The 26,383-nt window shown below is 39.6% G+C and overlaps 2 protein-coding genes across 6 annotated transcripts in view; one reads left to right on the forward strand and one right to left on the reverse strand.

The window, feature by feature from the left end:
* The first annotated feature begins 10,362 nt into the window (after positions 1-10,362).
* ckma (creatine kinase, muscle a) lies at positions 10,363-15,759 on the forward strand. The gene is made up of 8 exons (XM_058774741.1): positions 10,363-10,522; positions 11,850-12,052; positions 12,167-12,321; positions 13,437-13,569; positions 13,783-13,954; positions 14,729-14,852; positions 14,943-15,132; positions 15,254-15,759. Exons 2-8 carry the CDS (start codon positions 11,860-11,862, stop codon positions 15,430-15,432), a joined length of 1,146 nt encoding a protein of 381 aa, XP_058630724.1. The 5' UTR covers positions 10,363-10,522; positions 11,850-11,859; the 3' UTR covers positions 15,433-15,759.
* Positions 15,339-26,383, reverse strand: part of mark4a (MAP/microtubule affinity-regulating kinase 4a) — a 31,063-nt gene continuing 20,018 nt past the window's right edge. For 3 of the 5 annotated variants that reach the window (XM_058774735.1, XM_058774736.1, XM_058774737.1), the window contains 2 exons: positions 20,732-20,776; positions 15,339-20,057 (listed from right to left, as the gene is read on the reverse strand). In XM_058774735.1, the coding sequence (XP_058630718.1) occupies positions 19,715-20,057; positions 20,732-20,776 (388 nt within the window). In that variant the 3' untranslated portion in view covers positions 15,339-19,714. Of the gene's footprint in view, positions 20,058-20,731; positions 20,777-21,182; positions 21,266-26,383 lie in introns of all 5 variants that reach the window. The other 2 variants (XM_058774738.1, XM_058774740.1) reach the window with 2 other exon arrangements.

Raw genomic sequence — 26,383 nt, forward strand, 5'->3', positions numbered from 1 at the left:
TTTGGTGGCTTAAACATCTGAGAAGTCTGGAACTAGGAGAACTGATTTGCTTCTACTGCTTAATAGCAACGCTGGACTTCAAACATCTCTTTTCTGCTTGAACTTTGCTGCGGAATCATCTTGGCATTCAAGTACTGTTATTTTTGCACTTCATGTTTTAACAAAGACCGAGCAAGTGATTACAAGCCAAGGACTATGTTTTGGAGTACTGGACTGGTTTTTATGCTCTGGTCCTAACTGTTGAACTCTCAATTGTTTGTGTCATATTGAATTTGCATGTTCTGGGTAATTATATTTAATACACTTGACTCATGAGTACAATTGGTCTGTTTGGTCCCTCATTTCGTGTGACACTTATAAGACAAAGGTAATGATGTGCCAAATGTTCTCTATAGGTGAAATATCTGGTCTGCAGGCAGGCCAGTTCAGCACCCGGACTCTTCTACTATGAAGCCATGCTGTTGAAATAGCTGCAGTATGTTTTATTTCATTGTGTGAATTTCATTTCATTTGTGTGAATGCATAATAGGAAACCGACTGTCTTCAGAAAATTTTCGATTGCATTTGCTTTCCATCTTCCCTCTGTGTAATGCCAAATAAAGCAGTTACAGAGGTTACCGTGGAAACAGCTCTGTTCTGCAGTTCATAAGCGCCATCTGCTGTCAAACTGTGGATTTACAAATTCATTCAGTTTATCTGCCATATTTTTGTTCAGACAAATGCGAAAATCAGACCAGATTTTTGTTGTAAATCTTTACCGGTCGATGGAAAATAGCCTACCTTGTTATCAGAAGTGTTGAGATTTTTAGAATGCACATTAGCTTATGTAAAACTGTTTATGGAGCAGATAAAATTTAATTTATCATTCTGACTCATCCTTTTATTAAAAAAAAAAAAAGATTTAAAGGTTGATATGTTGTAATTTTAACTTTATTTGATCATGTAGTACATGTCAGTAGATAACATGTTATGAATATTTTTTGTTAGTTTAAAATCTGGACATGATTTTTTTTTATGTTTTATTTCACTGTTTATGCAAACAAAAAGTGCATAGTGCTGCTAATTTTATTCGTTGGCTTTTGTCATAAAACTTTTCATAAAAATTATTTCGGTGTGTGTATCAGTACTTTTTTTATATTTCCAGCACATTTTAACAATGGTGTGTATAACCGTTTGGATTGATACATTATTTAAGAGATTTAAGTACTGTTTAGCATTGGTAGCTCTCAGCCGCTTTAATTTTTAAAAAGTAGCTCCCAAGTGAAATGAGGTTGGAGACCCCTGTGCTAGATGTCCTCTCAGCTGAATCTTTTCAAAATTCCTTGCTTTTTCAGCCCTTTGTTGCCCCCGCGCCAAATTTTTTGAGACCTGTAGCAGGCATCAAATTTGAAATGAGCTCATTTAGTGGATAAAAGTGTAAAATTTCTCCTTTTAAACATTTATGTTCACTATGTTCTATTGTGAATAAAATACTGGCTCATGTGATTTGGAAGTCTTTTAGTTTTCATTTTATTCACATTTAAAAAAGGTCCCAACATTTCCGGAATTCGTGTTTCTGTCTTTCTGCTCAACATCCCCATCCAAACTCAAATATAATTGGCCTTATTAATGAAAAGTGTGTAATGAATTTCTGTTTCATGAAACATTCAGTTTGATGCGACAATGTACATAAGAATATTTTACAAACTATTTACACAGAAATCTCTTCTGCTTGTGTTGCATGAATGAGGCCCAATGAATGTACACAAATATTACATATTTTATTCCTCACTTATCCTCAGTCAGGACCTGTGATATTGTAAGCAGATAAGAAAAAGAGCAGAGGCCACCTAAGCCATCTCAAAAAATGCATCTGGATGACCCTCTCAACCACATCCCCCTCAGTTGCTGTGGTTTACATAACTACTGACTTCTTAAGATCTAACGCCCTTTCTGAAATCCTGAGCTTTGCCAAATAAACAAAGGCCTGGGACTTTTTAAACAATCTGCAGACAAACACCAAACCAGCTGCTCCCACAAGCATCCACCCAGTATCTCCTATTAATCATATATGAAACAAGCATTCCAGAGAATAAAAACAGTCTCACAAACTCCTTTGTTGTTACAGTGTTTAATCTGCTTTCTGTGTTGCATACTGTTGTCACAACTCAGTCATACTCGGAGTCAAGTTTAGTTTTGCAAGCTGTATTTTATGAACTGAGCTGGTGCATTTTCTAAAGCTAAGAAAATATTTGTAGAGAAAAAGGGTGAAAAAAAATCATATGAACCACAGACATGTTCTGGTGTCATTGTTGTGGTAGTCAACTCAAAACACAATAGCACTTCAAGTGGAAACAAACTAATACTGCTCTCTGAGCAGTTATGCACACAAAGACCAATTACATTGCACTGGTACTGGTTGGATTAGAAAATAAAATATATATAAATACCTAAAAATAAAATACATAAACCATGATAGTTTAAACAGCAACATTTGAAAACATTTTGAAAAAAAAAAACCCAACAAAACAAAAAACAACAACATTGTGTGTCTTATGTTCTCATAATCCTTACATCACTCTTCTTTCTTGTTTTCAGTTTGCAGTGGCAGCAGGTGGCCATCAGGGAGAGTTTTGGTTGTTCTGTCTCTACTGATGGGCAGTTCTAGAATTCTGTATCTACAGGATCTGAAACACAAATAACAACAATGCATCACTTTATATGGTGTACATCTGCTTCCTGAGCACAGAACAACATTCTGCATTCTCCTGAAGCCACACAAACATCAGTAAATCCACATAAATGTGGCGAACCAGCAATTACAATTCAGTCAGGTACTCATTTCTTGAGAAAGGTCCACTGGCTACAATCACAGAGAACGAGAAAAAGAATGTGTCACAAAATAAAAAATGCTGGGTTAACTACATTTTCTTTGAAACAGACTTTTCAAACATTTTCAATTATGCTTTTCATCTATAACACTCAGCAATATAATCTTCTGTCTGAAATCTGTCTAGGATTTCTTACTGAGCTTCATAAATGCACATCAACAAAGCAGTAAAATATTTACAAAATCAAAAAAAAAAAAAAAATTATTATGCACTGTATAATTATTTAGAGAGAAATCCTCCATAATTATTAGTGCTGTCAAATGGTTTAATCGTGATTAATCACATCCAAAATTTGTTTACATAATATATGTGTGTGTACTGTGTATATTTATTATATATATATAAATACACACACATGCATGTATATATTTCAGAAAAATGTTATGTTTATATATTAAATATATTTATATATAAATTATATGAATATAAATATATACGTGTAAATACATGTAAATATTTTCAAAATATATACTCTAGGTGTGTGTATTTATATATACATAATAAATATAAACAGTACACACACATATGTTATGTAAACAAAAACTTTTATTTTGGATGCAATTTAACGCAATTAATCGTTTGACAGCACTAATAATTATATAAATAACATGTTAAGTTGGCCAGGCACACTGTGTACTGGTGGACTCACTGAGCTGCACATTAATAAACTCAGTCATATCACATTTCATGCAACACGTGCCAAATGTACACGATACACTCTTTATGTACTCATGTAAGTGGCTAGACTGCAGTCACACACTTGGAGAGTGAAACGGTATGAACCAGGGTGTCAGAATAATTATCTGTGGTTCCATTAGCAGGCTCACACTGCCATGGATATGAAAGGGGAAGTTCTCTCTCACTTTCTGTATGTCTGTATGAATATAAGTATATTCTTGTCATGTATAAAATATGAAACATTTTGAGTTGGATTGTGCGGTCCTCAAATTCATGTGGCATTCTCACATAGAGTGGAACACATTAAAGTTATTAAAATTAATTGAAATATAATGTTTCAATTATATATAAAGTTTCATAGTGTACAATCTGTTTACTTTTGTAAACTACTTGTTTACTTAATCTGTATCCATATGCATCATGCTAAGTTCTGCCATTATTCATTAACATCAAATTCTGATTTATATCAACCGATCGAGTTCTTTGCTGAGTCAATGCAATACAACCCAGAGAGACGGAGGATGGGATGTAGGAGTGTTGAAACGAGAGAGAGACGAGGGTCATGAGAGTTTAACAAAAACATACACATAAACTCATAAAAACATGTCTTCCTTTCTGACATCATCACATACTTGATACAGTAACAAAATAACGTACTCGGTTACTATCGTAACCTCGGTTCCCTGAGATATTGGAACGAGTACTGCGTCTGTAAGACGCTGTATTGGAAAAACTCCTTTTTTCCTCTTCAACTGAAGCCTTTTCAATCACGCAATGAAACTGCACGTCCATTGGTTCGTGCAGTGCTATAAAATCCATGGCTCGGCGGCGGCGCTGAGCGAGCCTATGGCTATGCAGCCCGCCATAGCCTGCCAAAATGGGTGGGGCCTCTGGCTATATAAGTTATATAAGAGATATATATATCTCAGATTTCTTCTAATGAAGTGACTGAGGCGTGCAGCTCATAGCACAGCCAGGAACGCAGTACTCGTTCCCATATCTCAGGGAACCAAGGTTACGATAGTAACCGAGTACGTTCCCTTTCGATATTCCACTCGTACTGCGTCTGTAAGACGCTGTATGTGAACTAGTACAATCACGCCGTGCTATGGCGGGGAATGACTCAAAACCATGACTCACCTGGGAGTAAGACCCAGGGGAGTTAATAAAATACACCAAGCACAGGCTGAGCCATCAGGGTGGGTCCTGGGTGTCGTCCCATATAGTTGATACTTGGTGTCTATATAATATGGACCGTACAAGTGAAGGAGGGACTCCTTCTACAATGTTGGTCAAGTGAACCCATAAGACTGCTTAACTAGCCGGAGGCGGCGAACTAAGCAGAAAGGACTCTGGCCTGCAAGGCGGGGACGTCGAGGTTGTAAAACCTTACAAATGTGGACGGCGAGGACCAGCCGGCCGCCTCACAAATTTCCAAAATGAACACCTCGCTGGACCATGCCCAGGAAGAGGCAATGCCTCTGGTGGAATGGGCTCTGACTCCAATGGGGCACTGCAAGCCCAAGGAGGAGTATGCTAGGGTGATAGCATCCACTAACCACCTGGAAATTCTTTGTTTCGTAACAGGGCGACCTTTAGCGTGGTTACCGAAGCTGACAAAAATCTGTTCCGTATGAGGCAGAACGCTCAATGTATAACCTCAGGGCCCTGACAGGGCAGAGCAGGGACAATTCCTGGTCATCCGTTGAAGGGAAAAGCGCGGAAAGCGCTATGACCTGGGCTCTGAACGGAGTGGAGAGCACCTTAGGTACATAACCCAGCCTTGGTTTCAGGATGACCTTGGTGTCGTTAGGCCCGAATTCCAGGCAAGCAGAGTTGATGGAAAGGGCCTGTAGGTCTCCTACTCACTTAACCGACACCAGCATTAACAGCAGGGCAGTTTTAAACGAGAGTGATCTGGATTGCAATGGTTCAAACGGGGGGCCTTTCAAGGCCCTTAGTATGGTTGGTAAGTCCCAAGGTGGAACTGTACGAGGACGCGGGGGGTTAATTCTCCTGGTGCCTCGTATAAACTGGACCACCACACTATTCCTGCCCACCGATCGGCCAGCAATAGGGGCATGGAAGGCTGCTATGGCTGCTGCGTAAACTTTGATGGTGGATGAGGAACGCTGTTTATCCAGCATCTTCTGCAGAAACGAAAGAACCACTGATACAACAGAGGCAACCGGATCTAAGTCGCGGTCTTGGCACCAAGCCGAGAAAATAGACCACTTCAGAGCATAGAGGAGTCTGGTAGACGGGGCTCTAGCTTCTGCCATAGTGTTTAAGACACGCTCTGGGAGGTCAAAAGGCTCCCGTTGAGCAGCCACATATGCAGGGCCCATAACTCGGGCCGTGGATGCCACAGCATGCCATTCGTTTGAGAGAGGAGGTCCCGTCTCAAGGGAATGGGCCACAGGGCTGCTTCGAGCAGCTGGAATAACTCCGACACCCATGGCTGGTTCCTCCAGAGGGGGGCTATTAGAAGAAGCCTGTGCTGTTGTTCCCTAATTCTTCTGAGTACCTGCGGTAGCAGAGCGATTGGAGGGAACGCATAGAGCGGGAGGCTGGGCCACTCGTGGGCCAGGGCATCCGTGCTCTTCGTGAGATAGATTGGGCAATGAGAGTTGTCTTAGGAGGCGAAGAGGTCTACTCGAGCTCTGCCAAAGTCTTCCCAGATTTTCTGAACCGCGAGCGGGTGGAGCGTCCATTCTTCTGAGGAGACGTTGTTCCTCCGTCCTTCGCTAGCGTGCAGAGGCGCTTCGAGACGAGGCCGCTCCGGTGATTTATGTATGACACCACAGACCTACTGTTTGAGCGTATTAGCACATGGTGTCCCCTTATGTCCGGCAGGAAGAATTGATAGGCACGGCACACTGCTAGCATCTCTAGGCAGTTGATGTGCAGACCCGACTCCTCTTCGGACCAAAGACCGAAGGTCGGTTTGCCCTCGCACAGTGCCATGTGTCACTGTCATGACAACCTTCCTTCTGTGCGCCATGTCTTAAGATCACACCTTGCTGCAGCCAGAGGGGGTCCCTCCAACGGGTCAGGGCTGATACACAGGCCCGAGTCACCGTTATGCGATGGCGACCATGACGCCAAGCCGCAGATGGAACCCTCTGCTTCAGCCAGAACTGGATGGGCCGCATGTGAAGCAGGCCCAACTGAAGTACTGGTGAAGCTCCTGCCATAAGGCCCAGCATTTTCTGGAAAACCTTGAGCGGTTGGACGGTCCCTTCCTTGAAGGAGGCCGCATGGCGCTGAATCGTCATGGCTCGTTCTGCTGAGACAGTTGCTGTCATCTGCACTGAGTTGATAGCTGTTCCCAGGAACGACACTCGTTGGCTGGGTGACAGTATGCTCTTGGCAAAGTTGACCCTGAGCCCGAGGCAATCTAAATGGCGCTAGAGCCGGCCCGTGGGGAACCAATAACACACTTCCCTCTGTTCCCAGCACTGAGCGGGGTGGCGAAAGGCACATTAGAGACTGTTTGCGGGGTGGTCCGGCGGTAGCGAGACTCGGGCCCCTCCTCTTTCTGCCTGGATGATCAGGAGGACTTCTGTGGCGCCAGATCCAAGGCGATCTTGGGCCGGGGTCCTTGGCGCTTCGGGAAGGGGTGGCATCTTGCCGAGCGGGAACGCCCTCTATCGCATCGCTTGAGACGACTTCTGAGCCTCCGTAAACCGCTCCGCAAAGCCCTCCACAGCTGGCCCGAACAGGCTGTTAGATGAGGTCGAGGAGAAAAGGGACGAGCGTTGGTGGGGGGCTTGCTGGCGCCCCGGGAGAAACCACTCGTCCAGTGTTTTTCCCATACAGCGTCTTATTTCTTAGATACTGCTGCAGTTTTTGGTATAGCTTAACAAGTTAATATTGGTTGATTAACTAATATTTCATATGTTCTCTCCAATCTTAGACTCAACTGGGCAACTGTAACATCATTTGATGGACACATCCCATCCTGACACATAACAGACCTGCAGAGTTGCATTTTCCATGCATTTAGGCATCAATTGCATTGCAGTAAATTAAATTAGTTAATGTAATTAGACATTATTAGTGCATAGTGTTGTGCGTCATTCAGGAATACCAAATATAGTAAGTGTCAGACTACTATACGAATTGAAAATGAAATTCCACACCGCTTCAGATGACCTGTGAGACGTCCTGCCTTTCCCACTACCTAACATGTTTTACAAGCATGCAAGCACTACACTGTAAAAAAAAAGAAAGTTGAGCCAACTTAAAATTTTAAGGCAACAAACTTCAGCAGATTTTTGAGTTTTCTCAACTTGTTGTTTTAAGTTTATACAACAAATATTTGAGAATCTCCCACAAAAACAAAGTTGAGCAAACTCAAAAATCTGCTGAAGCTGGTAAAAAATGTTTTTTTTTAAGTTCGCTCAACTTTTTTTTTTTTTTTTTTACAGTGTAGGCATATTTACATGTATTCAAAAATGAAAAATTAATTAATTAATTAAAAATTATATATATATATATATATATATATATATATATATTGCAGAAATGAATCATCATAGGAGATAAAACAAAAATTGTGCAGAAAAGTACGAGCGGGAACAGACGTGCACACACTGTACCTTAAAAACCAGCTTTGACTGAAGGTCATATGGAGTGTTTAGACTCATGTTACCTGCTACTCTGCCAAAGGCCAAGTATATTATTAGCCACTGCTGCTTGTTAACTTGCTATGCTTACCAAGACTACTGAACATGATGATGACATGGCCTCCCCAGACCCACAGAGTCATACACACAACATATAATTCTCATTTTGAATTCCAAGTCTCACTTCCACTTCCACATTCTGTTTGTGTAATATGTATGTGTTTTAAATGAGACTTGGTAGTTTTCATTCTAGTTTGTTAGTAGTTAACTAACCATGCATCTTACACCACTCCCTGGCTGTATTTCTTAACAGGACATCGTTTGACAGATAATTTGAGGCTTTAGTATGGTTCCCTTTTTCTCTGTTTACTTCAAAAAAATGTATAATCAGATGTATTGCACACTATGTATATGTTTAACAATAGTACCTAGTATACAAGAAATGCAAATGAGTAAGAAGACTTTTTAAAACTCTCACACTGTCTTCACTTTGTGTTGTGTAACTGTCCTGTATAGGAGCTGGAGTTGAGTGTGTTGTTTCATTGTATACGCAAATACACTAATGTTATGCAACCTTCCTCCTCTTCCACATGCACAACATTCTGACACCACCTCACAGACCTAGAAAGATAAGACATGACTATACACACCCAACTGGAAGGAATAATGTTCAGTGAATGGAAGGCATTTATCACATTCACTAGTCAAGTCAAGTTTATTTGTATAGCGCTTTTCACGATACAAATTGTTGCAAAGCAGCTTTACAGGAAATTAAGTTTCTACAATATGTTTAGTAGTAGCTTATCAGTGGTGCCTATGTCTTCTGATAGTGGACTAGTGGACTATGTCCACTACTGTTCTATTTTAAAATAAATGCTGTTCTTTCAAACGTTCTATTCATCAAAGAATCCTGAAAAAATGTGTCACGGTTTGCTCAACAATATTAAGGAGCAGAACAGTTTTCAGCATTGATAATAATAAGAAGAAAGGGCACCAATTCAGCATATTAGAATGATTTCTGAAGGATCGTGTGAGACTGAAGACTGGCTGCTAAAAATTCAGCATTGCCATCGCAGGAATAAATTATATTGTAAAATATATTTAAAGAGAAAACAGATATTTTAAATTGTAATAATGTTTCAAACCTATTTTTACTATTTTTGATCAAATAAATGCATAAAACACTACTTTCAAAGTAAGACACTTCTTTCAAAAACATTTTAAAAATCTTACAGAACCCAAGCATTTGAATAGTATAGTGTACTTCTAAAAACACTGCTCATTATTTCTAAAAAACTGCTTCTAGATAGCTCGATCTAGCGGCAAGCTTACAATTTGTAAAGGGACAAACAGAAGACAGTTGTGTCAGTAAGGGGACATGGGGTGACACCACAGAGCAAGGCCAGTGAACGACCCCTCCCCCTTATATATCCAGTACTGGCTGGATACTACACTCTCCCCAACCAACCAGTCCTCAAATATTATTATCTCTTGAATCTGTGTTTGAAACATGTCTGTAGCCACACTAAATCTTTAAGTCAGAGTAACAAATTGAGCGCAATTGGGCGTTTATATCTCTATGATAAGCTGTTCTGATATGTGTATGCATGCATGACAGCTGCTGGTAAGCATGTGAGCCATGGCAGGCCTGTTATACACACTTGTTGCCATGTTGGAGACAGTTGGACTAGTGTCCTGTGTAACCTAAAGCCTTGGGGCATAAAGATAAAATAAGCCAATACAGTTAAATTTAATTCTTAATGCATTACTTAACAAAATGTATAAAATGTGTTATACAAGTTGCAGCTGAATGGATAGCTAGACAGATACACTGGGCACTGCGGCAGACTAAGTGAATTTGCACTAAGAATGATGTGCTGGACAGAGCCTACCAGCTGATTTTTTTCCAAAGCCATCGGCCTGACGTGAGCACTTCTAATATCCAAGGTATGTTTGGCAAAAGTGCTGCTCAGCCTTTTTAGCATGGTAGACCCTCCATGCCCCACCACCCCTTCTCCAACCTAAACCCTACTTGAAAGCTATGTATGGGGCGGGAAGTGTAAAGGGATATGGGAGGGGAGGGGGGCACGACCCACAGCTGCCACCTCATTTAAGATGCCTGGGATCTAAATTGAAGCCTTTCTTACACTAAACAGGGCATAAGAGACTGGGGCCAGCCAATCAGAATTCAGTGAGCTCTAAAATGGGCTAGCCAATGGCTGCAGGGGTTGGCGGTATATAAACCCAAATCAGACTCTTCTTGCTTGGGTGACCCCTATTTCGGCTTTGGTGAACAGGATCTGATCCCAAGGACTGTTACCACTTTTATTGTCTTGTGTGCAGGTAAAGACAACATTCTTGAATAACCATTATTCACTGAGAGGAGAGAAGAGAGAAAGCTTAAGAAAAAATTCTTAAAAATGAAAAATAAATAATTTAAAAAAATCAACGAGATAAAATAATTTAGAAAAAATGCAAGCTAGCGGAATACTCCCCGGAAAAAAAGAAAAGAAAAAGAAAAACGTCTAAAGTAAAATGGAAGTGGTTTGTGGGGCTGCATAAATTTTCCAATTTCAAATGTATGATGTTTCATATGCAGATGTATGTTCTTTTTCATGACAGAAGTATTGGAGTGTTTGTGAAAGGCGTCTGTTGATATATTTTTAATTTTGTGCATGTTCAAATATTGTGGGTGAAGAACTAGTTTGGTTGACTGAAATGTTGGAGCAGATGTCAAACGTGTGATATGCAGCTGCTCTGAGAGCATAATCGGATACAGCTATAAAAACTCTGGGACATGCTTCTGTTTCTCTTACTGACACGTATGAGACAGGTTCCCTCTGCTGGCTATTTTTAAAATAAGATCCCGTGGTAAGCATGCAAGAGACTTTTGATAGCTGTATTTCACAGAAATGAATTCAAGCGACTGACAGTTCAGACCACCACAAGTTAATAGCAGTGTTAGGATTTGTATATGGTAAATTATAAAATAACACAACAAATATGTTATTAACATTCGAGTCTAAGGAAACTCTCAAATGTCAGACTGTGTAGGAACACTTTTAATAACGTATAAAACATTAAGTGATATAGGCAGAACACATTGCAATGTGTTCATAGAATTTTGGAAAAAGTTTGAGATTATGTGAAAGTAAACGGGAGGGAGTGGAGACCTTAGTAAAAATAGATCAGTCTACATTTAGACATGAGAGCGTCTCTCCCATTCCTGGACCAATCAGACATATCACATAACAAGTGAGGACCTCAAGTGGAGGTTGCTAGGATACCAGACAGACTGTTTTAATGTGTGCAGCTGTGTTTCACATGTTATCATTTATCACAATCCAGTGGAAGCTGATGTTTAAGCAGTTATGTTTCTGCACTGAATACAGTTTTATTCATTTCAGTAAGCATGCTGTAAAACATTTGGAAACCATCTGGATATACTAAAATGGCCATTTTTTAATATAAACATAATGCTATAGTGTCTGCAGCTGTTGGTGAGACAATCATGCTGCCGGCTTTTACACGCTTGGTTTAGAAAACTCTTTTCAATCCTGACTTAGCAGAATTAGTAAAATTTACGTTCCAATAGTTAGACAGGTGAGACATGTATATGTAGAAGTAATATATGATCATTCAAAGAATCAAACGCAAATATTCTTTTTAGAAACGCAATCATGCCTTTCGGAAACACCCACAACAACTTCAAGCTCAACTTCAAAGTTGAAGAGGAGTATCCAGACCTTACCAAGCACAACAACCACATGGCCAAGGTGCTGACTAAGGAAATGTATGGCAAGCTTAGGGACAAGCAGACCCCCACTGGATTCACCCTGGACGATGCCATCCAGACCGGTGTTGACAACCCAGGTGAGTAAAGACATCAGTGTCACATCCTTACCACATATTTAAAACCTGGATCACTTCAGAAAGCACAACATGTTTCTTTCCTTCATATACTGACGAGACAACATTTTTCTCCAGGTCACCCCTTCATCATGACCGTCGGCTGTGTTGCTGGTGATGAGGAGTCCTATGAAGTGTTCAAGGATCTCTTTGACCCTGTCATTTCCGACCGCCACGGTGGATACAAGGCAACTGACAAGCACAAGACTGACCTCAACTTTGAGAACCTGAAGGTACGAAACAGAAATAACAAATAGTCTATAAAATGTTAGAAATAAACAGGGTGTCTATATGAACAAGTTAGATTTAAGACATTTTAAGACCTTTTTAATACCACCATGTAAAATTTAAGACCAAACCTGTGAAGGAAATACACATTATATTACATACGTAAATGTAATATTTAATGTGTTTTTAAATTTAAAAAGAAAACAAAATATCATCGCTGTCAAAAATGCTATTTATTATTACGATATACAGAGAACTTTTCATATCTGAAGACAATATCCCATACAAAATATCCCTCAAAAGCTCCACATCAGCAATATTTTTGGTGGTGTAAATTAAGCAATATTTTAATCAGTTTTCTATTCAGCATTTACATATTTAAATCTGTATGTTTTTAATATTTACCCCAGGTTGTTATTTACCTCCATAAAGTCCAATATTTTTTTACCTTATTAAATGTATGCCTCATCTTTCATGTCAAATGCTTACAACTGATGAAGAAATTTAATATACACAACAGGGCTGTTAGCAATCAAATTAAATAATTTGCACTACAAATTTACAACCGCAATAAACAATGTTATGAGATTAATGTTTTAAATAAATTTTTTTGAATATACAAATAAGAAATGTTGGTGGGAAAATGCATACTTTTAAACTAACTAAAGCACCAGTAGGTGGCGGTAAGTCACTTATTCATTCAACAGATTCATTCAAAACACTGAATCATTCAGGAACAGGAATCTTCCGTCTGTCCAACGATTGTAAACAGTCCCTGGGTCCATCAGACTGGTGAAACTTTTGCGGTAATGACACCGAAGATATTTAAGACCCACTGAATCTGAATTTAAGACATTTTAATACTTTTTAAGGCCTTTTTTTAAGCAAAACTTTATTTAATACATTTTAAGACTTTTTAAGGACCCGCGGCCACCCTGACATAGACATAGGCAATAGATGGAACAATAAACTGTCTCCTTGAAATCAATTATTTATTTACTTGAATAATGTGAAATGTGAGATAGTAAATAAATATGAACATCAATCCATATGGGAATACTTTATATCCAGAATCTACTGTTTAACAATGTTCTGAAATGAATTAAATCTCTACTTGTAGGGTGGAGATGACCTGGACCCCAACTATGTTCTCAGTAGCCGTGTGCGTACTGGCCGCAGCATTAAGGGATACGCCCTGCCCCCCCACAACAGCCGTGGAGAGCGCAGAGCTGTGGAGAAGCTGTCTGTTGAAGGTATGCTGTCATTACAGTACATGTGTGCACAAATCAATGTAATTTAGAATTGATATTTTGAATACACTTCTATTTTTATATTTACAGTTTTCATTTTAAAGTTTTAGTCATTTTTATTAGTTTAGCACAATAATTCTACAATAACAATGTCATCTGTAGAATGAGAGTATGCATAAGAATCAGTTTAAGTTTAAGCACTCCTTCTTTCTCTAGCTCTGAACAGCTTGGACGGAGAATTCAAGGGCAAGTACTACCCCCTGAAATCCATGACTGATGCTGAGCAGGAGCAGCTGATCGCTGATCACTTCCTCTTTGACAAACCCGTCTCCCCCCTGCTGCTGGGTGCTGGTATGGCCCGCGACTGGCCTGATGCCAGAGGCATTTGGTGAGTCAAATCACAATTATCAATTGCCGTCTCATTTCAAAGGCTGCACCCTTTGTAGGTCACATTTGTCAGTCACATACATCATCAAGGCTGTCTCATTTCAGAAAAGTAACCATTATAAAATTGACTGGTATGCCTTGTAAGGAGTAAACTACTGTAATTTCTTTCTTACTTTAGAATGTAATGGTCACTTTATGAAACTTGTTTTACTTTTATGAAACTTTACTTTTCCGACAAATGTGAGGTCCAGTGTGAGACATACCAAATGACCGAACAAAGATGATATATAATTAATCGACACCACAGGAGCAAGAATGCTGTTGTTCTGATTACCCGCGTGAACAGCCACACCAACTGCATGATGGCGAGTGTAATATCAACATTATATTAAAAATAAGTTCATATCGAGTAACTCGCATTTTAGACACAATATTGATGGTTACTTTTTGTTAAGTAAAAGAAACCACGTGTACTCTGTCTCCGAGCAGCATACAGTAGTGTTTCATTCCTGAATGAGTCAGTGTTTTTGAATGAATCCTTTGAGTGAATGATTCAGTGACTCACTCATGAAGACAGACACTTGCTGCCACCTACTGGTGTAACCTGCAGAAAGTGCAAACAAAGACGAACAGATTGTGATACAATGAAAAGTTCCGGTGTGTTGCGTGAGGGAGATTGAACCTATGGAATATTGAAGTATGATATAAATTAGGTTTTGAATTGTAACTAAATTGTGGTGCAGTGGTTTAAGTGAGGCCTATGCTTTAAACACAGGCACAATGAGAACAAGACCTTCTTGGTCTGGGTGAACGAGGAGGATCACCTGCGTGTCATTTCCATGCAGAAGGGTGGCAACATGAAGGAAGTGTTCAAGCGCTTCTGCGTTGGTCTTAAGAGGGTATGGAGAACCTGCACACATAAATGCACATACATAATCCTCTGTTGTTGCCTGCAGTGTGTGAGCATGTGTATGTTCTGCTTTCGACAGATTGAGGATATTTTCAAGAAGCACAACCATGATTACATGTGGAATGACCATCTTGGTTTCATTCTGACCTGCCCCTCCAACCTGGGCACAGGCCTGCGTGGTGGTGTTCACGTCAAGCTGCCCAAGCTGAGCACACATGCCAAGTTTGAGGAGATCCTGACCAGACTGCGCCTGCAGAAGCGTGGCACAGGTATACAAACCCTGCCTGAACACACTGTACAAATGTTGACTGATGATATGAACGTCATGAAGATGTGGTATAGATAACATCTGCTCCATTTGTTGACCTCCATCCTCATTTATTTTCTCAGGTGGTGTGGACACCGCTTCCGTTGGTGGAGTGTTCGACATTTCCAACGCTGACCGTATTGGCTCTTCAGAGGTTGAGCAAGTGCAGTGTGTGGTTGATGGTGTTAAGCTGATGGTTGAGATGGAGAAGAAGCTGGAGAAGGGCGAGTCCATCGACAGCATGATCCCTGCCCAGAAGTAAAGCGGGAGCCCTTCCTTTTTTTTCCCCTTGTCTTTTTTTTTTAGTCCATCGCGCAATCTGACATCAATGCAGAGGAAACTGCTGCTCAAAAAGACAGTCTCGCCTTTGCATCTGTCTTGCTTTCCTTTTTCCCCTTCTTCTTTATTTTCCATGTCATTTCGCCATCAATTTTTTCCACTTTTCTGTTCAGTTGGCAACATCTTGGGATCAGATTCCCGGCGCAGGTGTGAGCGCCTGTCGTCGAGGCTTCACCTTAATTTCAGTCTTGGTTGTAAAAAGTGAATCAATCAAGTTGTATTTAAATAAAAATACCCCATAAAACATAAACATGTCTTCTATTTTTTGTATTATATATATTTATAAATTTGTGTGTGTATACACATACGTATATGTATAAACTATTCATTTTGTAATGAGTTAATTTGTTCAAAGTTTAGATGCCAGTTAACAGTTAATGAATAATTTAACATATATTATGATAAAAAAAAAAAAAACATGAATGATGTTCTTTATCTTTTCCTACCAGGCAACAAATAAAGTACCCATAAAAAAGAAGAGGGATAGAATTTTGCCCCACACCACGACATTTCCATACATCTGGATAAAAATGATGCAATAATCAAACACAAGCAAAGATGCCAACATCAGTGAAGTTTATTTCTCTCAATATCTTTTGTTTCCATTTTTAATATTTGGCCAGAGGTGCAAACACCTCTGGGGAAAAAATGACTTTCTGCAAACAGCATCAAGGTTTGAATCTCTCTGTCTCTCTCTTGCTCACTCTCATATATATATAGTTTCCGCCTGACTTCTCTCGTCATATTGCATATTAGCTAAATGCATCATGAGAAACCCAATGTCATAGCAGATAATTTACGTCACAGACAGCACAACACTGAACTGGAGGGATTTACCATTCAGATGTGACGCACCTGACTCGCGATTCTCTCTAATACTCTGTTTTTTAATGCCTTGGACATTAAAAAAGCTCATTCATAACGACACACTTTCACTCCAGGTCAAGTATGGCTGCCAGAGCTAAAGTCTGCCCTAATCCTTTCACACAAACAAACATTTCCTACCAGCAGAGAGAGGGAGGCAGGGCAACAGAGTAGCGCAGTACACAGACGCACACATTCACACATACATGCACACGCATACACACTCTCTCCCTTGAATTCTTTTGCTTTTGCCTGTCCTGTTATTTCACATTTGTCTTCTCTCTTTCTCCATCCTTGCTCTGAATCATGCAGGATTGCAGGTTAGTGTTTCACTTCAGCACACATAGAAACGTCTGGAGAGCTAGCAGAGGGTCTCTGCTCTAGCTATGATTTAACCTGGAGTTCTAAGATACTGTATATACTATACTCACAATATTATCATCAGTATCATAATCTTTATATACAGCCAGAGTCTGACTGATATAAACCATGATTTTTTTTTTTTCTCCCAAGATAATTATTCTAGAAAATAAATTAAGTACCTGTGCAAATATACACAAATTGAAGTGTTCACATTTAAGACATTGGCGCCTTCCGGTGGCCAAACATGGGTACAAACCCACAGAGCCATAGGATGCAGCTGATTCAAGTCAACATGAGTGCACAGAGGTCTTAATGGACATCGAACAGATACAGATCTCAGCAGTCCAAACCAGATAGGGCCGGTCTGATGTGGAGACCGGTTCAGACTGGTCCAGGACGCCCAGTCCTTACCCTGTTCAGTTTGAAACAGGAAGCGTCTCCACAAAAGGAGTCCAGTCACAGAGCAGACAGAACAATGACACAAGGATTTCCAGTGATTCAGCAATCGGACGAGGAGAAACTGGGTGTCTTTGCGAATGTGTGGCACAAAGGCAGAGAATAAAGTGAACGAGACAACAAAAAAGTGGATGGATAAAGAGATGGCAGACTTGTGGTCTGGGGGCTCACTATGTGGCTAAAGGTCAAAGGTGATGTGCCACAGTGATTCTTGTGGAGTCAGTCATCACAAGTAAACTTTCAAGCATCTTGAAGTATTTGACCTACTTGCTGCAGACAATCAAAATCAAGAACCAAGCTTTTTTTCAGTACGATAATCCGACACCCTCTCATAAACGGAGGGAGATGCCATCACAAACATAGAGAAAGTGGAATATAATTCTTTAGTATCTACTATATATTTCACACGATAGCACAATGACTCCCCAATCAAAACTTAACAGACCAAACCTATTAAACCAACCTGATTATTCAAACTGAACAAGCAAGAAGTGTCCTATACACCTTCCCGACTGAAAAAAAAAAAATCATTACTCGAATCCATGTGTCTGCTCAGTATCTCACTGTCTACAAGCTGGCAGCACCAACAGGGCCGAAGCATGGCTTTACATTAAGATAGAAACAACTTCTAAACCTGACAGTAACATCTACTGCTATTGCACAATTATCACCACTCACAGTTACATTTTGATCCACTCGCTTGTGAATTGCTGTTTATTTTATGCTTGCCAAATTGACAACTATTGCAAAGTTAGGATTTGTTATATAACAAATGGCCAGAACTGGTTTGGTCAAAAAGCAAGCCAAGAGTATTATTTGAAAAAAGTACAGAAAAGCTCCCAACAAACCTATTTCTACTCATGAAAAACAATCTTAAGCAGCGTATTTCTTTTACTCAGGTGTCAAACCAGCATATGAAATCCCTGTTAAATCGATAATAACATGCTTCCACATCTGTTAAAGAAACAAACTCGCATATGGCTAAAAAACCATCATGAGCTACAGCAAAAACATAGCCTGTCCATAACACTATGTCTGTGGTCCAATCTAAAACTGCGTCTCTATTTATGTTACACAGCATTTGCAATGGATATAGTCATACATAATGCTATTTTATCACAAGATTGCAAGTGCAACTGACTTTGAATCAAAAAACAACTCTTTTCAAAACCCTGTTGGTGCATTTGCCCCTAAAATGTATTCCAGCAGTAAGAGCACTGAACTTCTTCCTGCACTCCTGCATGATAACATCCTGCATTTTAGATATCTAGTGATTTTTAAGTAAACAAACAATAACATACATGTGCTATTGAATGTGACTCTATGGCATACTGTTGGCATATTACTAGGCCACAACATACTTTGCAATGCCAACACCATTTCTGTATGTGATATTTACTTATCTGCTCGTTTTTAATACTGGAGGTGGATAGAATCAATTTTAAATACATAAATTGTTTTTTGTTTGACAATTAGATAATATCCAATATGATCCTATATCCAATAGGTCTTTTTTCCAAATTATTCAGATATATACAATGCAGGAAACGTGTCTTTAATAACACTGAACACTAAAACAGTCTCTCTCCGTAAAATCACTTTTGTGGTAACCTCAACTCCACTCTGACCAGGTAAAGGGAGAGGTGACTATTTGCAAAGGATCACTGAATAGGAGTTGAAATAAAGGATTAATATCTAGAACCAACCAATCACAGAGCCTGTTCGCGAAGGGTCAGGGAAAGTCATTTGGCTTTAAATGTCTCTTCTAAATTAAAATCGGTAGGAAGTAAACTGGCACTATACATCAGAAAAACAGATTTTCTAGGGAACAAAATTTAGCTTAGACAATCTCAAAAACAAAGTGTGGATGGTTGGCTTGCAGCCTGATCAAATTTGCGGTCGCCAGCGATGTAGATTTGGTTGGGCACCGTGAGCTATGATGAAGTTAGGATAAGTTTGCCAACTTCACATTTGTGCATATAGTTCATTGGCAGCTACAGTCCTACATTGTCAATGACTCAGTATTAAGAAATGTAAGACACATTAAATCACAAAAACTTAAAAATGATGACCCGTTTAAAATGTCAAGACTTGTTGAAAACATACAAAAGTGGTTAAAAAAAAGAATGACATCAATTATTTAAGTAAGAATTTCATGACTAGAATGAGAATAAAAATACTAAACTGGATTCATTCCAGATCCGGTGAATGAGGCTTTTCAGAGTGTGTGTGTGTATCCATGTTAAGAAGCGCTCAGGTTTATGCTGTGCATGGAAGGGGTGTGCTTGTTTTTGTACTTTAGGTTTCCATATTGTCAGGGTTGAGTGTCCCGTGCTTTTAAGGTGATCGTGTTTGTTTACTTGTACGTGTGTTTAGTTTCGGTATGTGTTGAGTGTTGACTGGAGGAGGGATCGGATGTTGTTTTAAGTCTATAACACATAGTTGGGTGGGTCAACGTCAGTTCGCTATAATGATGGATATAGTGAGGGGACGTCTCCAAGTCAAGTCTCCGCCCCGTCCCCTCAGAGCTCCACCTCTTTAGAGATCTGCGATGCGATGTGCCTGAAGGCGAGGGGGGCCCCCCACAGGCGCGTGTAGCGTACTCCGTTTGCCTCTGCGGGACCCACACTCAGTTGGCACACCTCAGCTTGGAAAGTGACTTTTGACCCTGCCGCCCCATGACTGCAGCACAGCACAAACGGGCCAGCATGCTGGACCTGGCAGCCGCATCCCCTCGCCGCCTCACGCAAGGCCAGTACCACATCAGCAGGGGCCCGGGGGGGACGGGAGAGATGACCCCTTACATCCCACCCCCCTCCCCCGCTCCAGGGCTCGGGCGCTTTCTGATTCCCAGATAAATGGCCACTGGGAAAGAGAAAGAAACAGAGTATGAAGAGAAACACCAGCATTGAGAGAGATTTAGAAAAAATTCGAATTTTTTATTAAAATTTATCATGTTATTATTTTTATTACTATTGTTTATTATTACTTCTTATTTCTATTCTTTTTATGGTAAATAAGCAGATCTTTTTTTTCCCTTCACTTCGTGTGTATTGATGCTTTGGCAAAATTTTATGTAAAAATTATGCTAATTTTTAAAGTTAAATTTTAATTTTAAAAATCAAAAGGCACTACAAAAAATAAAGTTAAGAGGATGTAGAAAAAGAATGCATCTTTTCTGTATTGTTATCAACTGTACTAATACTGAAGTTTAACAATGCACTGCATTGTCAGCTCAAACTCGTTTTTCCCACAGCTCAAATTGATATTCTTCTATCATTGTAATCTGTTGTAAGTCTGTTCTTTAAGTTGTCAATGAAATCAAGTTCATCCTATCAATTTTGTAAATGCATGTTACAGATCTTATTGTGAACACTTCATTCACGTGTTTCATTTTTTAAAATAAATTGCCCTGTAATGTTTAATCAAAATGTAATAACATGATCTTCTAGACGTACACTTGGCATTTAGTTCAGTTGCTTGGCCCAAACCAGTTTTAAAAGCACCATAAATGTTAAAAGATTCCTAAGCGGACTCACCCTGTGACCGAAGATCTGCTGACTCCCTCAGATTCATTTGTGACCCTGCAAAGATACACACATTTTCAGATGGTCTGCATTACCCTAACAGTGTCTGCTCCATGAAACACAACTCCACCATAACCAACAAAGAAATACAAACATACATATCTGGATCTCTCATGCCTGTCCAACTGCTAGCAGGTCAATATAAATGGCTGACCGATGTTGACCTGAGCAATGTGTAATGGGTCATATAGAATAAAAAAATTGTGTGTTCCTGGATGCATGCAAACCGATAAGAGACAAAACCTCCATGCACCATCATCCAGCCTTTCCTCAACCTCACATCCTGTTTACCAGACACATGTTCTGCAAAGTAGACCGCATGCAGACAGGCATGCCATGTGCAGAGACAGACAGGCGTGCAGCGGCAACAGACAGGCAAACAGAGGCAGACAGGGGAACTTACTAACTGTTTTGGATCCCTGTGGAAGAGTACAACCCGACACTGATTTATTAGAGCCCTGGCGTTTAGAGGGGTCAAGATTGACCCTAGGAGAGAGAGAGATACACAATGAGGAGAGCAAGAGAAAGAAGAGATGCAAAAAGTCAAAGAGAGAAATGCAATTGAGAGAAATAAGAGCAAAGAGGGAGAGACTAGGAAAGGTACACATTTGTATGCTTGGAAAGCTTAAAAAAGAGAGGCAATAAGCCAAAGAAAGATGAATGTGTGAAGCATGATAGTAAAAGCAACTTTTAAGCTGAAAGAATTCCCCAGTGGGACCCCGTGTGTTATTGCACAGGCAGCACTCCAGCACTTTTTTTTTTTTTTAAAGGAATCACATTTTTTGATGCAGTAACGAGTGACATAAATCATCAAGTCTACGCATTTATTTGTTGCAAGAATGTGTCTGTCAAAAGCGTATTTACAAATTTAACCATTTAAGATTCACCTAAACGCAAACCGCTGCCTAATGGCTAGTTTCCACTGAGCGGTACGGTTCAGTACAGTACGGTATGGTACGCAATTATGTCCGTTTCCATTATCAGAAGTTGTGAATGGTACCAAAATAGCGATCCGTACCGTACCACTTTTTTGGTAACCTTCCATTGGGGTACCTAGCACAGCAAAGGGTACCAAATGGGTGGAGCTAAACTCACTGCAGAATGTTGAATGGTTGACTAGAATCGTCACTTTTGCATGATACAAGGGGATAAAGCTTCTCCTTCACTCGTTCCACTCTACTGTCCATGAGTGTTGGGCTTATTTACATCAGAGTGTGCAAACACAAAAAAATATAACAGTGTTTTATCAAAATTTTATAATTTTCACATAGACAATTGCTGTTTCTCAATATGCGTTCTTGTCTGTTCTTGTGGACTGGTGAAACATCATTGCCCAAAAACCCGTGTAATTTTCAAAATATTACTGTTATTCTGTCATGAAATGTAGTTTTAAGAGTTTTTCAGGTGAGAATGTAGTTGTTTAAAACTCAAATCTTTTATTTATAAAGATAGCGCTTATTTGGAAAATTTGCTATGTCGATTTCGGAGCTTCAGGCGATCACTGGGTGCTCAGTGCTCATGTATCCGCCTAGAGCAGCCTTAGCTCGGCTAGTCCTTACGACATTTGCAGCTGGCTCTGATGTCTCTGTAGTGATTAAACATGAAATACAATTCATTTTGGGTATATTTAACAGGCATTCATGGTCTCATGAATCTATTATTTGTTCCTGGTCATATTGTTTTGGCTGAGCACAAAGTTATGTTTAACTTTATATATTTATTTTGAACTTTAGCGTAGTACAGTGCTGACTTTGTAGCATACATTTGATGTCGATCGCTACTTTCCAGCATACACCCCGCCTATCAAGTAAGGGTACTGTTGGCGGTGGAAGCGCAAGCTGGATCAGGGTGTTCGATCCCGAACCGTACCGTTCTGTACTGTACTGACCCGTACAGCTTGTTGGAATGAGCCATTAGGCCCCATTCACACTGACAGCAACTGTTCATTAACAGTTTGTTGATTTGCACTGACAGGAGTGGCACTGGCCTTTGGCGAAGTGTTGTGTATTTGTCCAATGAGAAAAATTTACATTCACGAAAATGATGATTACCAATAAGAGTCAAGATAGTGAAGCACATGATCTGTCTCCTGTAAGATACTGTAGTTCAGTGTAGGTAAAACAGAGGAAGTTAATTAGTGATGCACTGATTTTTGTTTTCTTTTTAGAATTAAAGTTATGTTTTTTATTTAGCAAAAATAGGAAACCAACCTTAAAGGGGTTTTCGGATGCAAAATGCACTTTTACATGTTGTTTGAACATAAATGTGTGTTGGCAGTGTGTGTACACAACCACCCAATAATGATAAAAATCCACCCTGTGTGTTTTTTTTTTAAATCTACTAAAATCATTACGCCTTTCTCAAATCAAGCCGTTCTCAGCTTCTTGTCTGTGTGATGTCACGCAGACCAAGGCCAATCCCACGAATGTTGATTGACAAGGCCGTCTTAACTTAGACCCGCCCTGAGTGAGCTGTCATCAGTTGGCCATTGTTTCACCGCTGGAGCAGATAAAGACAAGAATGTCTCCTAAGCGATTGAGGTGCTTTGTTGTTGGATGTAATAATAAACTAGGGATGTGCGGGACTAGTCGACTAAACGACTACAGCTCCTGCTAGTCGACACTGAAATCAATAGTCGATTACACGAGAGAGAAAAAATTACCATAATTTTAACGTTACATTTAAAACATTTTAACAACAAGCTAAAATAAAACTTTAAAACTTTTTTAAAACTAAAAGGGAACGCATCTACCTAAATGTGTCTATGTTCGCGTGAATCATTCGTGATCCAGCTTCACCTACAGAAAAAGTGAGTATAAGTTTTTTTTATGAATCTTTGCAAATCGCCTTTCCTAATAACATGCTAGTTAGCAAGTTCCACGGCTAACTTAATGAAAATAGATTTTTCATTAAGACCCTAAAGAATCATATCAACTTGTGGAAAATGGGCATCCAATGACCCCTTTAAGTAACTGCTTTCCAAACAGCCTGCTTTACTGATTATTTTATTAGGGATGTAACGATGCACCCCCAAGCTGGTTGAAAATCTATACAAATATCGCCAATCGTGATACAATTGGGGGTAGGAGTTAGTATGAATGTATCTCTAAGGGGATAGGGTTAGGGTTTGGGTCTTCAGAAAAGTTTAGATGTTATTTTCTTTTCATCTTGCCTCCGTATAATGCATATTAAAGTGGTGTTTATAAACAGTAATGTTTCGTTTACAGCAGCAAACAAGGAAACGCTATATCACTGCTGTTCCATAAGTGCCACCTGCTGTCAGAGAGTGAATTTGCATTTTCATTCATGCAGATATGTTTTATGTAGCATCATTTCAGAAAGCTTAAAGGTGCAGTAGGAGATCTTGGAAAATGCTAACTTTAGCCTGATAGCACTGAAAGCGAACGCCCCACCCTCCCTGCAATCGCCGTCCAAAGCCACGCCCCCTGCACGCATATATGCTCACAGACCAGAATACCAGAGACAAATTTACTACAATAGGCTACATCAGCAGTTCTCGCGCCCCCCGCTCTGCACATTTCATATGTATCTCTCATGACGTGCAACATTTGTTCTATTCGACCGTAAGTGCCCCGCGAAGTGGACAACACCAAATATTCCGCCATGATTCCAGTTCGAAGCGAGCGGATATGTTCCATACAAAGGGCATTAAAGTGTGCAAGACATAAATTTAAATAGTATTTATTTACAGAGGTATATTATGTCACTTAACACTTCTCTAGTAAGTTTAGTCTGTGTGTGAAGATGCTGCGCAGCGTAAATCTATGAATGAATGTTCCGAAGTGAAGTAAATTTCAACAGATTTCCCTGCTCAGGGAGTAACGTTAGGGAGCAAAGAACACTGTGTAGGAAGCATGTCAATCGGAACACAGTTCATGCACGTAGCTCACTTCTAACGAGCTGGTTATCTGAATCGGGTGTGTTAACTAAGCGAGACATGCAAAATATGCAGAGCTGGGGGCGCGAGGACTGGAATTGGGAACTGCTTGGCTACATCATGTGCCATTCACCGGTGAGAAAACTTTATAGCACAGTTAGTAAAAGTACTACAATACCAGGAAGGAACATCAGGTTGTTGATGACGTATCCTGTCTGCGCGAACAGGGTGCGCAGAGGTATGCAAATACATACGTTGACAGGCAGGTAGGAAAGCCAATTAAAATGCTCGGACCGAGCGTTTTGATTGGACGAACATTTCTTGGTCCTACGCCTTCCACAGAATATATAAATACAGAAAAATACATTTAGACCACTTAACTTAATGATTGCTATCTAGATGTGAGGAGACTTTCAACCAGCATAACAAAAAAATTTTCTGAAGACAATCACCTATTGCACCTTTAAGTCAGACCATTCCGTTTTTGCTTCATATTTCAAAATTATACAATCTAATTTAGATTAAAAACTGCTCATGCTGCATGTATGCAGCATCTTCGTTTGGATTGTGATTAAAATACAGTGATTGCCTCTAATTTTAAATGGAAAGAGCAAAAGAAAACCCTTAAATTGTTTATCTTTTATTTATATTATTTATTTATTTAATTTGGGGTCTAGTTTTGTTATTTGATATATTTCAATTTCACAAAGAAATGTGCAGCATTTTGTCCAAGCAATAATAAAAAGACACCTTCTCATTTATAATTTGTCTTAAATCTCATTTTGTTAAAAAATTGCATTGTGTAATCAGTACCATGAATCATATGGCATTGTGAGTTGAGTGATTCGTTACATCTCTACATTTTATAGTATTGAAGTGTAGTGTTGTTCACAAAACCAGAATGAGCACCTCAACTGTTGTGCATCTTTGTTTTGCTTTGTTGCTTAATTATGAATCTACACCACCACACTACTGAGCCAAGAGGGGCTTACTATTGATCAGTGCAAATTTGTGTGAAAGTTCACACAACTTATGATCAGTGATGGGAATAACGGCGTTATAAATAAACGGCGTTACTAACGGCGTTATTTTTTTCAGTAACGAGTAATCAAGCGAATTACTGTTTCCCCCGTTACAACGCCGTTACCGTTACTGACAATAAAATGTGGCGTTACTATACTATATTATTAGAATTTAATTTTTCAGTTCATCTGAATGGATGCGTGTATGTAGCTGTATTTGACGTACCGTAAACTCTAGTGTGAAGCGCAAGACTCGCCGTCGCTTTCTCTCACATACACGCACGCAAAGAAAGATACAGAGCAAGAGAGTCTTTCATAAAATGTGGAATTGACGCGCTACATGTAAACGATATTCTTTCTTGTATTTTCCTGTCAAAATAACGGAGTTCCTTTGGAATTCTTCAGCTTTTAAGAACTGCTGGTTTCTCTGGTAGTGGGCGGAACTAATGTGCAAACGACAATCTCATTGGCTGGCGCTCACCTATTATCATCCCTGTTTTAATTTCAGCAAATCAATTTGAGCGAACGCAGACAACGTGATTAATATTCATGAACCCAGCCAGCTCATTAATCCTTAGTGCGTTTTATATTGATGACAAATATGCATTCATACTTGGTTATTCTAATTACTAAAGTTCTACCATCATATAATATTGAATTATCATAATATTATATTATAATGCT

The sequence above is a fragment of the Onychostoma macrolepis genome, chromosome 05 (assembly GCF_012432095.1).
Source record: "Onychostoma macrolepis isolate SWU-2019 chromosome 05, ASM1243209v1, whole genome shotgun sequence".
Lineage (NCBI taxonomy): Eukaryota > Metazoa > Chordata > Actinopteri > Cypriniformes > Cyprinidae > Onychostoma > Onychostoma macrolepis.